Source organism: Chiloscyllium plagiosum, chromosome 3, assembly GCF_004010195.1.
Source record: "Chiloscyllium plagiosum isolate BGI_BamShark_2017 chromosome 3, ASM401019v2, whole genome shotgun sequence".
Classification (NCBI taxonomy): Eukaryota; Metazoa; Chordata; class Chondrichthyes; order Orectolobiformes; family Hemiscylliidae; genus Chiloscyllium; species Chiloscyllium plagiosum.
The window spans coordinates 80,836,188-80,853,920 of NC_057712.1; the positions used below are offsets into that span (position 1 = coordinate 80,836,188).

At 38.4% G+C, this 17,733-nt stretch overlaps 1 protein-coding gene across 2 annotated transcripts in view; it reads right to left on the bottom strand.

Moving 5' to 3' along the window:
* Positions 1-17,733, bottom strand: part of bach2b (BTB and CNC homology 1, basic leucine zipper transcription factor 2b) — a 273,549-nt gene that overhangs the window by 74,414 nt on the left and 181,402 nt on the right. The window contains exon 2 of one of the 2 annotated variants that reach the window (XM_043685186.1): positions 934-1,188. In XM_043685186.1, coding sequence (XP_043541121.1) covers positions 934-1,176 — 243 coding nt within the window. In that variant the 5' untranslated portion in view covers positions 1,177-1,188. Of the gene's footprint in view, positions 1-933; positions 1,189-17,733 lie in introns of those variants that run through there. The other variant, XM_043685188.1, reaches the window with a different exon arrangement.

Genomic DNA, 17,733 nt, shown 5'->3' on the forward strand with positions numbered 1-17,733 from the left:
GTTGTGAAACTTGAAAGGGTTCAGAAAAGATTTACAAGGATGTTGCCAGGGTTGGAGAATTTGAGCTGTAGGGAGAGGCTGAACAGGCCTGGGGCTGTTTTCCCTGCAGCGTTGGAGACTGAGGGGTGACCTTATAGAGGTTTACAAGATTATGAGGGGCATGGATAGGATAAATAGACAAAGTCTTTTCCCTGGGGTCGGGGAGTCCAGAACTAGAGGGCATAGGTTTAGGGTGAGAGGGGAAAGGTATAGAAGAGACCTATGGGACAACTTTTACACACAGAGAGTGGTACGTGTATGGAATGAGCTGCCAGAGGAAGTGGTGGAGGCTGGTACAATTGCAACATTTAAGAGGCATTTGGATGGATATATGAATAGGAAGGGTTTTGGAGAGATATGGGCCGGGTGCTGGCAGGTGGACCTAGATTGGGTTGGGATATCTGGTCAGTCTGTTTCCATGCTGTACATCTCTATGACTCTATCACTGCGTAAAAAACATCTGTTATTAAAGAAGACTGCAGCTTCTGTGCCTCTGTTTTAGTATATGCCCATCACATTAACTTAAAAAAGCACACAAGTCATCACACCAGATTTCATTCTGGGATCTGACCTGTCCATTACAATAGCTAGTACCGATATCTGAAATCATAAGAATTTGTAGTTATAAACTCGTATCCCATCCATCAGCTGTGGCAAACACTGTTGCTATCCTGTGCTATAGTGGGAATTCACACTATTATATTCTTTTAGTCTGAGTTACAAGTTAAAAGACAACAAAAATGACTTGTGAACATAAACTTGGCTTTTACTATTTTAAGCATCAAGGAAAGAATAACATAATACTGTATGGATTATTCTGATGCCACATTTCCTGTGGTAACTAGGATCTGATTAAACAATGCCCTATGTTTAAAGTAAGTTACTGTGACATACCTCCTCAGGCAGGGTAATAACCAGTTCATGTTCTGTTTGTCCGATCAAGGTCTGTAAGAAGTATTCACTGCACGCTGCCAGGACAGCCCTGTGGGCACGGAATTCCTTCCTCTCCACCAGAACAGTCACATCGCAGAGGATATCCTGCTTACGCTGGTCGTTGAGGCACAGGAGGATATTTGTACAATGCACTGTTGACTCATATACATACATGGGTGAGTCAGGCTTCTCATCCACAGACATTCCGTTCTGACCCTAAAATAAGAAATGCCGGAGACACTGGGTTAATATTACAGTGATGGTCGAAAACATGCACTTTATTTTACAAAATATGTAATAGGCAACAGTTGTTCAGGGTTTCATCACTCATTTTTATTCTGGATATTTTTGGCTTCCACATTTCAAAATCGTGCTTGTAGTTGGACCTAATATCCCAGGGAGAAGTGTTTTTACTTGCCCAAATTTGTTGCATTTCCAGGAATAGACAGAGAAGCCTTCCAAATTTATATTTTCTGGAAATCCTACTTGTCACTATATGGTGGCATAAGGAAAACTACACCTGACTAGCTCCTGGTGCAGTTGAATTAAAATGTTACCAACTGCTCTGCTAAACAGTGGTAGAACTAATATTCTTTAATTCTGGTTCTTTTCACATTACAGACCTGTTCTGACCATCTCTCTTAAAAGGTAACAAACATGAAGTGATCAATATTGTCAAATAATTGACTGACCCAAGATGACTTCTTATATACTTGTGGTAATACTATATATACTTGTGGAGGCACAGTGGTTAGCACTGCTGCCTCACAACCAAGATTAGAGTGGTGCTGGAAAAACATAGCAGGTCAGGCAGCATCCGGCCTGCTTCAAAGCGCCAGGGATCCAGTTTCGATTCCTGCCTTGGACAACTGTCTGTGTGAAGTTTGCACATTCTCCCTGTGTCTGCGTGGGTTTCCTCTGGGGCTCGGGCTTCCTCCCATAATCCAAGAATGTGGAGGTTAGGTGAATTGGCCACGCTAAATTGCCTGTAGTGTTTGGTGCATTAGTCAGGGGTAAATGTAGGGGAATGGTTCTGGGTGGGTTACTCTTCGGAGGGTTGGTGTGGACTTGTTGGGCTAAAAGGCCTGTTTCCAAACTGTGGAGAATCTAAAAAAAAATTTTTCTTAAGGGCTGTCAACCAAATGTATATATGAAAAATAATATAGATATTTCCATTAGGATTGAATGATTTTGTCTCTCTCAGACATGGGCACAGTTAAAAGTGAAGTTTTAACAGATGTATCAAATGAAGCAGCAATATGTTGGATGGCATTCAGATTTTATAATGGAATCCATGCCAGAAGAAGGTATGCATCTGAAACTTTGGTTCTGTCTGCTCAATATTTCTTTCATTGAAACTAACAGAGAAAATCAGGTGCAATGGGTACCAGGATTTATGATGCTGGACAAGGATCCTTATTGGATACTTGAGGTGTGGCTGCAGCCACAAACACATTGATGTTTCAGCGCTTTGTGGATTGACATTGTCCTGATAAGTCATTACAGGAAGTCCACACGTTATGAACGTCTGCTTATGAATGACCCATACTTACGAATTGATCACCGGGTTCTACTTTAAAAAAATATTTTAAAAGTCTGAATTATGTACAATGTAACAAACGTGCAGACTAATTAGCCCGTATCTGTTCCACTTACGCACAAATTTGGCGTATGAACGGTGGAAAATACAGAACTCGTTCGTAACCTGGGGACTTCCTGTAATTCCACAAAAGACCAGAGCCATCTATCTCCGTTAGGTCACAATTGCAAATATTTCAGTTGCTTGAAAAGCTTTAAAATTCAAAACACCAATAAAAAACAAAAAAAAATCATTTACAATCAAATATTAGAGATGAATACTCAACGACAAAATATCTTAATGACTAATCCTTGTTATTTACAAAAATATACGTCAACTTCTATCATGACTAAATCTGAGCTTAAAAGATAATCATTTCTGTTGCTTTATGCTAAGTTAGGATTGTAGTTAGTTGTAGTTATCTGACAGAAAAAAAACTTAACTTGCCACAACTGTAAATAACTACAATATTTGAGAAGAGAAGCATGCAAATAATGAAGCAATCATTTATCACTTTCATAGGATCCTCATAACATTTATATCAAAAAAATGAGTTTGCATTTAAGCTAACCCCTGTCAGAGGTGTGACCCTCTGTGAGAATTGGAAGACTACCAGTCTGTATTCTGCTTCAGTCAACACGTGTACCATACTCTTGCACAGGATAACGAACTGAAATGTTTTCTTGACACGTAAAGGCAAATAAATCACGTAAAGTCAAATTCTAACTTCAAATGAGTAACATGCATAATAACTCCCCACCCCAACCACAAATTACATATGTGAATAGAATGTTTGAAAAAAACCAAAATGTAGTTTAACAAACATATCAAGGACTGGTTATGTAGAGAAGTGTACAGCTTTCACAATAATACTGCATGATACAAGTTTCCATTTTAAGCGTTGAGTTTTATTAGCAAGCTGTTAGTAGTTCAGCACAGCTAAAATTAAGAATGTGTTATCGTTCGATTTATTCTAAGGTGCATGTGAAAAACTATCCTCATGCTAATTTTCAAAATAATACCAATACTTTTTGAAAGATCTCTTATATGCTTCATTAAGACCTAATTAAGTCTTGAACTTGTTGAAGGTTCCCACAACTGTAGGAACAAAAGACAATTGATCAAAAATTTCAGAACATGTTTGTAAAAATGTACTGAATTTTTTTCATTCTGCTACTACTGAAGCACAAGATATTTAGAAGCTCAAATTTGCACACTGCTACTTCTTTTATCTTTCCAATTCTTTTCCAAAAAAAATAGTGGATGATGAGAGAAAATCACAAAAAGTTTGAAAAGCCAGAAATTACTTTGATCTACTGAAGTAATGTATTTCAAATTATAAAATGCCATTGTGTAAATAAACCAAACATTACGAGGGAGAAAACTCTCATAAGGTTTTAGACAGCATCTACTGATGGGTGTTTAAATAAAACACTATAATAATATAACACTATGGACAACCTGCCTTTATATAGAACCTTTAAGGCAAAAAGCAGTTTCAAGATATTGTTTGACTGTAAGATAAATGGATGCTAAACCATGCAACCATTAGCAGGTGGAACCAAAGTCTTGACAAAAAAAGGTGAGATGAGCATCCCAATATTCATGTTCAAGAAAAGTAGCTAAACCAAGTTCATCAAGATGGAAGTTGGACAGGAATGATGGCAATATGATGACAGTGTTATGCTCAAGAGAAAGATTGCAGGCATTGACATGACATGTGAAATTCTGAAGTTTGTATTGTCAAGATGTGACATCTAGAAGAGGATACTTGGATAGCGTATGATGATTAGTTTGAGGACATGATATTGGACAATAAGTAGGGCTGATTCAGTAATAGGCCAAGGACAGAAACTTGGTTGCACCTGTATGAACATGGGGTTGTAGGAAGTTTGGAAAGAAAATGGAGATGGCGCATTAGTTCATACAAACAGTGGGTCAAAGGCCAGATGATGGAAGGTACAACAACAGTGTTTTTGAATTGGAAGGTGACAAACCTATGAGAGTTAGCTATTTAAAAACATAATCAGAAAGCAATGTTGGATGGTTAGTAGTTTAGCAGGAATTTATTCAAATGAACAGGAAATGGATCACAAGGACAAAACTAGCTCAATAGTGAGCATAACAGAGGTAGGAGAGAAATTAGAGATTAAGGATTTGGTACTATAATCTCAAAATCATGTTCGCAGATTATTCCTGTTGCTTGTTTTTCTTTTTCCTTATATGTGCACAAGCATTATAAATGCAGCTGATGGCAGTTTCTATGAGCCTGTTCAAGGTGCTAATGTACTCTATGCAGAAACAAGAAAAATATTTAAATATTAATCCTGCAGTTTTGGTAAAGAATAACTTACTGTTGACTAACGGAGAAAATCTATGTCCAATTTGTATTACAAAATGCCCAAATAAATAAGTAAATTAATTCTAACCTAACAGTATTCAATTAAAATATGGTGCAGTAAAGTAGCTACATAGTTAGCAGACTGATAGCTATTCAGGCAGTATTGAACTGCATTTCCTGACTGTGCAACTTATAGGGAAGGAACAGAAAGATTGTAACCTATTATAGATGCATAGTTTGGGTTCCATCATACCTACTCAGCTCCTGACCTCATTACAACCTTGGGTCCAAAACAGCTGAACTCCAAAGTGAGCTGAGAAAGCCTGCCCTTTGTGTCGAGCACTAAGGAGACAGGAAGTGATTACTTGCTACAGAATTCCTAGCCTCTGACCCACTCCTTCAGCTGTAATATTTATAGGTGTTTCCAGTCAACTGGTTCAGAAATGTTATTATACACTTCTGGAGCAAGTCTATACCCAAAGATGTTGACATCCTTCCCAAGGTGAACGGACCCAAAACTGACAGTTACATGAAAAAAAAATACTGTTCTATCCACTTGGATAGTATTCTAACATAATTTATTTCACAATTCCAATATAATTTGGGTGAATATAATTTTGTCTGATATTCCTTTTATAGTCTCACCTTTGTAACTTTTAAACACTTTGAACACTTTACCAAAATGAATAACTTTCTTGTCTCAAGTTCTGTTAATTCCTCTCATAATCTTGAAGCAGGTATATTTTATTCTAATTAAGCTAAGACTTGCAGCAAGATTGCAAGTAATAACCTGATAAATCTGAAGTATTAATCTCATTCTGTTGTATTTTCAGAGAATTTATTCCAAAAGACCTATTTTAATGTAGTTACTAATATCCAATAATTACACAGATCGATACTTAGAATGTGACTACAGTTGCAAAGTTATTGATTAAATAACATGCAATTACATAATCATAGTTATCAGATGCATATTAGACTCATTCTATATGTAGTCTTCAGTGTCATGTAATTAAGGCTGTTGTGAAAGGTGTATATTGTAGTTTGAGATTTAGATTTCAAAATAGAGGCAAATAGATATTCGTTAGTTCTATGAAGGATGAAAGAAAAAGTCATTTTGGAAGTGACTTGAATACATCAGTTCTAAGAAAGTATGTGACTGCAGAAGCGTCTAATGATGTTAATAGATAAATGATTATACAGTTGTCTTTACGACAGGCAGAGTCAACACATTAAAGTAATTGGTCAAATAACACCTTATTGTCAAGAGCAGTCATCCTTGCTTCCCTTTGAGTTTAACTCTGTTGTCCATTTTTGGTCCAAGGCTGTAATAAGGTCAGGAGTTAAGTGGCTAGATGGAACCCAAATTTAAGTGTCAGTGAGCAGGTTGTGGCTGAGCAAGTCATAGCCCTGTCAATTATACCTTTGCTGATGATTGAGAGTAGACTAATGGTGTGTAATACATCAGACTGGAATTATTCTACTTTTTGTAGAATGGACATACCTGAGCAAATTTCCACACTTCTGAGTAGATAATAGTGTTGCAACAGTACCAGCTTGGTTAGGGGCACAATTAGTTCAAGTGCATAAATTTACTCTTGCTGGAATATTGTCTGGACTTAGCCTTTGTCGAATCTTGTGCCTTCAGCCATTTCATGATATATGTACAGGACTGTGCTACTGAGCCCCTAAGCTTGCTCCACCATTCAACAGGTTCATGGCTGATCTGATGACAGGCTCAAATCCATATTTTTGCCTACCCCTGATAACCTTTCACCTGCTTACTTAACAAAAATATATTCAACTCTGTCATAAACATATTCAAGGACTCTATTCTAGTGCGTTTTCAGGAAGAGAGTTCCAAAGACCCTCAACTGCAAGAAACAAAAATCACCAGTCGCGGTTTTAAATGTGCAACTCCCTGATTTTTAAACAGTAACCTTTAGTTCTAGATTATCGATTAAGAGGGGAACAATTTGCCCATACAACAGAATGAGATTAATACTTCAGATTTATCCTTCCAAGACCCCTCAGGATCTTAGATGTTTCAATCTTACTCTTCTAAATTTCGTGGATACAAAGCTGGGCCTGTCCAACTTTTACTCACTTGTCCATTCCAGGTACTAATCTAGCAAACTTCCTCTGAACCATTTTCAATGCATTTACATCTTTCTTTTAAGTAAGGTGACCAATAATGTGCACAAAACTCCAGGTATGGTCTCACCAGTGCACTGTATAAGTGATGCATAACCACAAGACTTTTGCATTCAACTACACTTGTGATAAAGGATGAATGCTATTAGCTTTCCTAATTTCTTGCTGTACTTGCATACTAACCTCTTGTCATTCATACATACGAGTTTTACAATCTCTCACTATTTAAATAATTTCCTGTTTTTTATTCTTCCTTTCAAATGGACAATTTCATATTTTCTCACTTTGCATTCCATTTGTTACATCGTTGATCATTCATATTACTATCCATATCCATTTGTAGTTTCCTTAACTTCTGTTGACAATTTGTATTCCAACCTAGGAGCAAATTACTGCTGATATTGGACCTTCGTGATCTCCAGCGTTTGTTGTTTTCAATGCAATCCTACCTATCTTTCTGTCATCAGCATGTTTCGCAAATTTCTCTTCTGTTCCTTCATCCAAGTCATTTACACAAATTGTAAGTTCTTGAGATCCTCGTGCCAATCTCTGTGACACACCACTTGTTATGTGTTGCCAATCCGAAAAAAAGACCCTTCTATGCCTATTGTCTGCTTTCTGTTAACCAACTAATCTTCTATCCATGCCAATATGCTGTCCCCTACACTAGCTGACCGCAACCAGTGTGTCAAGGTGAGAAGTGTGATGCAAAGTTTTCAAGAAGCAATGGCACTTTACTTCAGCGTTAAGGATGTCTATTACTGACAGCAGTATCTGCTGACACCAGGTGCCTTTATTGACTGTGCATGTGAAAGCTTCCAGAACTGTTCATGCTTAGAGTTCTGAGAAAAAAATATGATTTGGAGATGCCGGTGTTGGACTGGGGTGTACAAAGTTAAAAATCACACAACACCAGGTTATAGTCCAACAGGTTTAATTGGAAGCACACTAGCTTTCGGAGCGATGCTCCTTCATCAGGTGATAGTCTATCATCTGATGAAGGAGCATCGCTCCGAAAGCTAGTGTGCTTCCAATTAAACCTGTTGGACTATAACCTGGTGTTGTGTGATTTTTAACTAAGAAAAAGTTAATGTGATGTGGAATTGTTTGACTCATTGAAGTCTATTTTGATACTAAAAAGGTTGGGAAACGCCGATCTACACTATGAGCTTTTATTTTTCACAACTACTTTGAAGTGATACCTTATCTTACACCTTCAGGGTGGCATGTGGAGTGAACAGAGTTGGCTGAAGGCTGGCAGGTGTACTGTTAGGAACCTCAGGAAGAAGCTCAGATGGATCATCTACAAAGCACTTCTGACTGGTGATGCTTGCAAATGGTTCACTTTTGCACCCATGTGCTGGGCATCCCTGTCATTGTGGGTTGTGGAACCTCCTCATCCAGTGAGTTGTTTAATTATCCATCAACATTCACAAATGGTCTTGGCAGGACTGCAGAGCGTAGATCTGACCCGTTGGTAGTGGGATCATTTTACTATTCCATCATGCTACTTACCCTGCCTGGCATGGAAGTTATTTCTGCATTGGAGCATTACAAGGTAATGTAATAGTCTGAAATGGCCTAGTAAGCCCCACTCAAGGGGCATTTAGGATTGGTATTAAATGCTGACTCAGCAAAAACATCCAAATCCAATCAATAAAAAAAGCTGTACATGTTATGAGACGAAGGTACTTCACAACAACTTTGTTTTCTAGTCTTCCCTGTTTACAACAAAGATCTCCACCTCCAAAAAATGTTGCAAACAAGAGTATCATAAATTAAAGTATGCTCTCAAAAGAGATTTACAAGGTGGGTAATGTGAAATAATCTGCAAAAACGTGATGTCCCAATCTGTCAGTCTGAATTAAGACACCCATAAAATCTCAGGCTGTATATTTATTAAGTCAAAAGGACAATTGCCTGTTAGACCAAAAAGGAAAGTTCTGAACTCATGTTCATAGTATTTATTATCATTATTTGCCCCTGGTATTGCAATTATATGAAAGTTATTTCCAGAGAGCACTATCACAGTAATATTGGACTTGGAATGAAATATCAATTACAATCCACGGAGAGATACTGTTTTTCACTGTAAATGCAGTTTGCGCAATGAATCCATTCAAAGGACACGTTTGTTTCGGTTTCTTTTAAAAAAGAATCTTGAATTACAGTCAGTTGAGAAACAACACAAGAAACTGCTGTGAAATTTATATTGTATTTAGCCAGAATTATTATGCAAAAAATGAACAGACTGACAACAGTACAATATTGAAATTGAGACCAAAATACTCTAATGCAGGTCAATAAATAGGACTGCCTTTAAAAGCATGAGTTTTTAAACTATGTGCCTTGCATGCAGGTTAATCTAGTAAAGCTATGTTTATTGCTCTTCCTGGCTGAGCTGAGAAGGTAGAGGCAAACCTCCTCCACATAGTGCTCATAAAATTCAAGTTCTGGGAAGACTATCTTGGAATAATCAGGAAAATAAATGGTCTATATACTAAACAATGCAACCATCTATCTTTACATCAATCACTGTTTTCCCCCATGACAAGCATCCAATGTTGACATCATTCACCTCTTCTGAGTCAGCATTAGCTCAGTGGTGGTACAATTACCTCTGAATAAAAAGAGTGCAGGTTCAATCTCTCCTCCACAGATTTATGCACATAATCAGGACAGTTCTATGGGAATATTTCACTGTCTTTTAGATTAGGAATTGTCTGCTTACTGTGAGTGGGCATAAAATATCCTGTGGTACTACAAAGTTGATCACAGGATTTCACTCAGTATCTTAGCCAACATTTATCCTCTGACCAACATTGTCAAATTAGATTATCTGATTATTTATCGCTTGGTTGTGGGGAAATTGGCTGCAATTACAAAAACAGTTACTTGGGCTGTGAACCACTGTGGGGTATGAGAAGGATTATGCAATCTCAACTTCTTTCTTGCATTTTAAGAAAACATATTAGATGCTAAATATGCAGCAGAATTCCAGCCGATGATGGGTATAGTAACATTGTGGCTATGTTATTGGACTAGAAATCTAAAGTCCGGACTAATGAGATGAAAGGTTAAACTCACTTTGATAAATTGCAAGTTGAATTCCATTTATTAAATGAAGCAAGAATAAAAGAAACCTAATATCAGTTTTGGTGACCAAGGAACTATTGGAACATTATAAAAGCACCTGGATTCACTAATATCTTTAGAAAAACAAATCTGCTGCCTTGTTCTGCTCCAGCCTATTACTCCAGACAAGCTGTTAAGGGTTACCATTGACTAGAAATGAACTGGACTAGCCATGTAAATACTGAGCTATAACAGCTCACCAGAGCTGAGATTTCAGAAGTGAATAATTCACTTCTCAACTTCCAAAAATTTGTCCACTCACACAAGGTACAAATCATGAGTATGATACAGAAGTCCCCATTTTTCTGGATGAGTGAACACTCTTGAAGCTGGACACAATTCAACACAAAGCTGCTCATCAACTGGCACTCTATCCACTACTTTAAGCATCCATTCCCTCCATCACTGATACACAATGGCAACAACGAGTATCTTGAAGATGTACGCAAGCAATTTACCAAAGCTCCTGTGACACCACCTTTTAAACTTGTGTTATCTATTGCCTAGAATGGCAAGAGCAGCATACACATGGGAAACCACCGCCTGTAAATTCATTTAGAAGTCACACATCATTCTGACTTAAAATGATATTGTTGTTTCTTCAATTCACTGGATCAAAATCCTGGAACTCTCTTGCTAACAGTAATCTATGCATATCTACATCATGTTGACTGTGGTAGTTCTGGAACATAAAAAGTAGGAGCAAGAGTAGACAAAATGTGGCCTCTTGATTTTGCCCACCATTTGATAAGATCATGGCTAATCTGATTGTGGCTTCAATTCTATTTTCACATCTACTCTTCATACCTTTTGACTCCCTTGTCAATCAAATATTATTCTAACTCAGTCTTACAAAACATTAAATGACCTGCCTCTATTGCTCTGAGGGGAAGAAGTCTAGACGATCAACCCTCAAAGAAAAAGCTTCTTATCTCAATCTTAAATGGAGGGAACCTTGGTTATAATTACTTATAGATATTTACTGTTTCATTTTATGAGAAAAAAACTGTGAAAATGTCTGTAACCAGTTATTTAGATCAATGCCTGAACAGTTTTGTTGATCTGTTAGCATAATCTTCTTGCTTCACATTCAGATTCCAAAAATGTAAGCATGTCTCCCTCTTGGACTGGTCCTTTACATTTTAAATAATGGGTTGGTTGCTGTCATCCATACAGTCCACATGGCTCTGCATAGATTGTCTCACTCTGCTTCCCAGAACTTGGCTTGTTTAGCAGTCTGAGTCCGCAAATTCTCCATGATTGTGGCATCTGTTGAAAACTGACACTAGTTCAGATTTATCCCATAACGAAAATGCCCTTTTAACCTGTGAAGTCCCTTTAGGATCTTATATGTTTCAACAAGATCATCATTCAATCTTCCAAACTTCAATGGATACAAGCCCAGTCGATTCAACTTTTCCTCATAAGGCAACCCATTCAATGCAGAAATCAATTGAGTGAACCTGCTTTGATCCACTTCTCATGTAACGAGATCCTGACTTAAGTAAGGTGACCAAAATTTACACAATGCATTAGCAGTGGTCTAACTAAGGTACTGTACAGCTGCAACAATACTTCCATACTTACTTTTCTGTCCCCAAGCTTGTAAAACCTTTCCAGAATTTTAGAAATTTGGAAAATTAAAACCAAACAACTATCCTGCAGCCACTTCTTTCAAGACCCTAAAATGAAGTCAGTCTGGTTCTTGGGGCTTTTCAGCCATTAGTTTGCATAATTTCTCAATGCCCTCCCCGTGACAATTATATTTGATTTATGTTCCTCCCTCTGTTTCAAGTCTTGATTTACACATATTTCTGGGATGTTATTCAAGAAGGCAGGGAAGCAGAAAGCAGGAGAGTACAGGTCATTTAGCTTGATATCTTGTTAGTTTTGTTAGTATTAATCATTATGGAGGTTATAACTTGACACTTTGAAAAACTCAAGGTAATCAAGAAAAATTAGCATAGATTGGAATTATTTGAAGGAGGAATATGATAAAATGTTGATGTACCGCACTTGGATTTTCAGAATGCATTTGATAAATTTCCACAAAAATGAATACTGTGCAAATTAGGATGGCATGGCAATTGGAATATTAGCACGGATAGAAGATTCGTTAGCTAGCTGAAAACAGAAGGTATGCATAAATGAGTCTGTTACAAATTGGCAGCATGTGAAACTTGGGTCCCTTAGATGCCTTTGCTCGCACCTCAACATTTAACAATTTATATTCATGACTAAAGTGAGGGGACCAAAGGCATGATGACTATATTTGCAGATTACAAAGTTAGGAAAGTATGTTGTGAAGGTGACATAAGGAGGATGCAGACATGATAGATAAGTTGAGTGAATGGGAAAAAAATGGGCAGATAGGTGTAGACCTTGAGAAAACGTTGTCAGTTTGACAGGAAAAATGCAACAGGAGAGTGCTATTTAAATGGACAATGCAGAATATGGAGGTGAAAAGATAATTAGGTACTCTACTAAGTGAGTCACAAAAGGACAGTATGCAGGTTAAACATGCAATCAAGAAGATTAATAAGATTCTAGCATTTATTATGAGAGGAGATAAAAGAATGTTGTACTTCCAATATTCAGGGCATTAGTGAGACCGTATCTCCCTCGGTGTGTTCAGTGTTAGTTTCTTTATTTATTGAAGGGTGTAAATGCACCGGATGCAATTCAGAGAGGGATTACTTCCACCCCAACATGAACTGTCCCTCAAGTATTGATGGAGGTGGGGTGAGTTCCTTATTCACTGATTAAGTTAAGGGCCTTAATAGGAACAAAGATAACAAGCTGCCTGCTGCCATTGTTGTGGGCCCAAAAAACTCCAGGCATGTAAATGACAGGAAGGTCACCTGTGGGATTTTACCAATCTTCAAACTCATTGGAAGGGAGTGTAAAATCCAGCTCATTGCTTCAGGTCATTGACTATTCATCAGAATGTTTTTGTGGGCAGCACGGTGGCACAGTGGTTAGCACTGCTGCCTCACAGCACCAGAGACCCGGGTTCAATTCCCGCCTCAGGCGACTGACTGTGTGGAGTTTGCACGTTCTCCCCGTGTCTGCGTGGGTTTCCTCCGGGTGCTCCGGTTTCCTCCCACCATCCAAAGATGTGCAGGGTCAGGTGAATTGGCCATACTAAATTGCCTGTAGTGTTAGGTAAGGGGTAAATGTAGGGGTAGGGGTATGGGTGGGTTTCGCTTCGGCGGGTCGGTTTGGACTTGTTGGGCCGAAGGGCCTGTTTCCACACTGTAATCTAATCTAAATCTAAAATCTATTTTTATTTCATTCGTAAGTTAATCAGAAAATATGTCTTCATTTCAAGAGCTTAGCCCTTGCAAACCAGCAACCCCATAAAACTAACATACATTTATGACAATGTGTTAAGATTATCAAGGTTTTTGAATCAAATGCGACTTAATGAAGAATTTATTATTTGTGAGCTGAGGGAAACTTGCACGCTAGCTGGAGAACCAGTGAGAGCTGTACCTTAACACTGCTGGAGAAGGTCTGCCAGAACTAAGTGCCCTTTAGTGACCTGTGAGGGCCTTGCCCAGGATTGAGGGGCTCCAAGGACAGAAATCCTGGCCCTTGACATTTGCTGGTCAATCAGAGACCAGCAGCTCTCCACTGTTGCTCGTGTCACTGGGAGTGCTGTCAGAGGTTTTGGAAGAAGGGGTGAGTGTTTGCAAAAAGACAAAGTGTGTAACTTCCAATAGTACATCCCTAATACATTCCTAATGCCCGTGACCAGGCACTGAGTCATTCTGAATGAATCCCTCATACCAAATTGGAACGGTTTTGTTTTTTGGAATACCATCTAGCAATTAAGCCCATGTATTGCTGATTGTATACTCAAGGAGGTTCTTAAGTGAACACTAATTGTCTTTTAAGCATTTTTATTAGGTCAAAGGCCTTTTTGCACCAGTCTTAATGGGACTGAGACGCTAAGGTTCAAAGTCCACACCCTACACTCTCCCGCCTCATTAAATGTACACCCTCCAAACTCGTCCTTAGGGAGGGGCATTAAGTTTTATCTAATGTTTGTGATCATTAGCTGCTCCAGCTGGTTTTGCCCCAGAGTAATTTTTCTGTTTTTGCATGATTGGTACCCATATAGCATTGATCAACAAGATTTGAGGGTATTTATGGGAGCATCTGGAACTCCCTCCCTAAAGGATAGTAGATACACAAGCAATCAATACATTTGAGAAGTATTTAGATGAGCATTTGAAACACCAAAGCATACAAGCCTACAGGCCAAGTGCTGGAAAATGAGATTAGAACAGTTAGAATGTTTGATGATGGGTGGGGACACAATGGGCCAAAGAGCTTTTTTCTGGGCTGTAAAGATTCAGACTTTATAACAAAGTTCAAATGGTAAGCTTTGGAAATTTTCCCTCTCAGGTCACACTTTTGAGTCACAGAGTCATAGAAATATACAGCTTGGAAACAGACCCTTCAGTCCAAATCATCCATGCTGACCAGTTATTGCAACCCAATCTAGTCCCACCTGCCAGCACCTGGCCCATATCCCTTCAAACCCTTTCTATTCATATACCCATCCAGATGCCTTTTAAATATTGCAATTGTACCAACCTTCACCGCTTCCTCTGGCAGCTCATTCCACACACGTACCACTCTCTGCGTGAAAACTTTGCCCCTTAGGTCTCTTTTAATATATTCCCGTCTCATCCTAAACCTATGCCCTCTAGTTCTGGACTCCCTCACCCAGGGAAAAGACTTTGTCTATTTAACCTATCCATGCCCCTCATGATTTTATAAACCTCTGTAAGGTAACCCCTCATTGCTTTTTTGTTGAATCTATTGAAATGCAATAGATCATTCCCCATCATAAGGCAGAAAATACAAATATTCATTGCACTACTGGACACCGACTGCACAGTTCTTTCTGCATGGTTATTTAAAATCACTCTTGAAATCTGATGGCCTCCATCATATAAATGTCTTCATAAATCATATCAACAACTTGAACTGATCTGCACATTGCACCACACAATTATGGAAACTGCTTAAAGAAAATGCACCATATCCTATTTCCAATACAAACAAAAACACTATTGACTGCACTTAAGACAATGATCTAATCTCAAGATCAGTAATGAAGCTTGGATAGTTACCAATGCCATCTGAATGCTTTATTTAAATTCAGGCTTTGTATTCCATTGTATTTACAGAATACATGTACTGTGCATCAAGATTATCTTGTTTGGGTTAAGATGTCAAATGAAGAGCTTTGTTGAATTATTGCTTCTATTATCACATGTTGTATAGATGTTTTAAAAAATCTGTACTCATTCTAATCAATATATAATACAAGATCCTCTCCTCACTTTTATTAATGCTCCTGTCTATACTGGACTATGAATCTATGAAACTCATTTTTGGAAACAAGCACTTACTAATTCTATATAGTTAAAAATCTCACAAAACCAAGTTATAGTCCAACAGGTTTACTTGGAAGGACTAGCTTTCAGAGCACTGCTCCTTCATCAGGTGGTTTCTATACAGAAAGAGTATTCCTAGCTCAAATCTACAATAAGTGGAGAGGTTTCTGATGCAACTTGTGTTGCTGATATGCATCACGATTTTGAGGAAGTGCTGTTGTGCGCACACAAACTGCACTTACCCAAGAAATTTGAACTTCTGATTGCCATTTTGTATGCTGCTGGATTGCTGCATGATTCCAACCATTTGAGATCACATGGCTAGAATCACAGAAACTTTGTTCTGTGTCTGCTTACCCAGGTCTATAGACAGATTTACTAGGTATAAAGTCAGAGACACTCTAAGTAAATCAGGTAGTGTCAAAGCATGTAGGACCGCAACAATATACAGCATTATACTGCTGATAATGCTTAACCTTCGCCTCACCAGACTAAATTCAGTCCCCACCCAGTGATGCTCCCTCTGCCCCTCCCCATCTGACAATGCTCATCCCTTTAACCTGGCAATGTTCAAATCTACTCACCAACAATGATTAGCTCTCAACTCATCTCATTCCCAACCCCAGACAATGCTCATCATCTGCCACAAATCTGTCTCCCACGCCAATCTGTGTTGAAAGAGGCAGCATTTTTGGGGAGTTCGTGGGGAGAGTGGGTGCATTGGGAGAATGGGTGTATGGAGAGAGTGGATGTGTGTGGAGAGAGTGGATGTGTGTGGCGGGGGACGGGCAGATGGCTCTCAAATGGGTTCACCAAACATTTGAGTCCCATTTCGAAAATAAAAGCACCTGCAGTTAACGTGATCCTTTCTTGCTTACACACAACCAGCCTCATTTAACTAAGCACATATTCAGCAAATGTTGATCACAATAATGAAAATTCTGATGTACTTTATTTTTGCACAAAGAAGTCTGGAATCATAGAGTACCAGATTTGCCTCCACTGCCATGGGCCCACGTGCAAGTTGATCCAAATCCTTATACATTCCTTAATTATGGGGCTTCAAACTAATGCAAAGCTGTTGTTTTAACCTACATTCTTGTATGGCATTTGCTTGACCACAGGTTTTAAATTTCATTTTTGCTTTGACTCTAATTGTATAAACACTGACTACTGAACTGAACCTGGAAGAGATTTGTTTGTGTTGGGAGATTTGTCCTGTCGGTTGGATAGGCAAAGATAAGAGATCCATTTCAGCTGTTGGTGGATTAAGTTATTTTTGATAGCTGTGTGGAGAAGGAAACTATGTTTTTTTCAGTTTAGAGATAGTTGTGGGAGATGACATTTATTTAAGAGATAAGAGTAGGAGATGATGTTTGTTTGAGAAATTATTGTGGGTGGGGTACTGGTTTTATTTTTAGCTCATGGTGGGTTTGTCACAGACTATTTTTAAATACTGTGCACACATTCATTTATTCTCTACCCCAAAATGCAAGGTGTATTTTTAAACTCAAGGACCCATAAAATGTGTGGCAGGATGATTCAACTTATTTTTCCTGCCTTCTTATAGACTTACTGTACCATGATTCCTCCCACTCAAAGCACATTTGGAAAGAAACACCATTTAATAAGGGGTTTGTCAAGGGGCTTTGGGGAGGTCACAAATTGCAAGAGTGACCAACACATCAGTTAATCTCAATGACCAATTGCACAAAAATATACCAGTCACTCACTTCTGAAATGAACCAGATGTAACAGGCTGACCAGTGCTCTGTACCTAACTTGTAATGAGATAACTGACCCATATCTGAATCAGAAATCCACTACATACAAAACCAACAGGTGATATTAAAAACAGTTTTCATTACTTGTGCCTTCCCATTTTGACAAAGAACCTGGCACAGCTGAAGAGAAAGATTGCAACTGCATGTCTGGTTTAATGGATTGGGATGTTCTCCACTAAGTTGTCATAGATAGTTTACTTTATGTACTGTAAACTACAAAGTTATGACAAGTCTGATTGCTTAGTTGAGTCATGCAAAACTCTAGGTTTGAAAAATAAGGCTGACAAACTGTATCCCATAGGTCTAAAACTAAAAACATGCTTCGTACTTGCTAAGAATGAAATATTACAGATT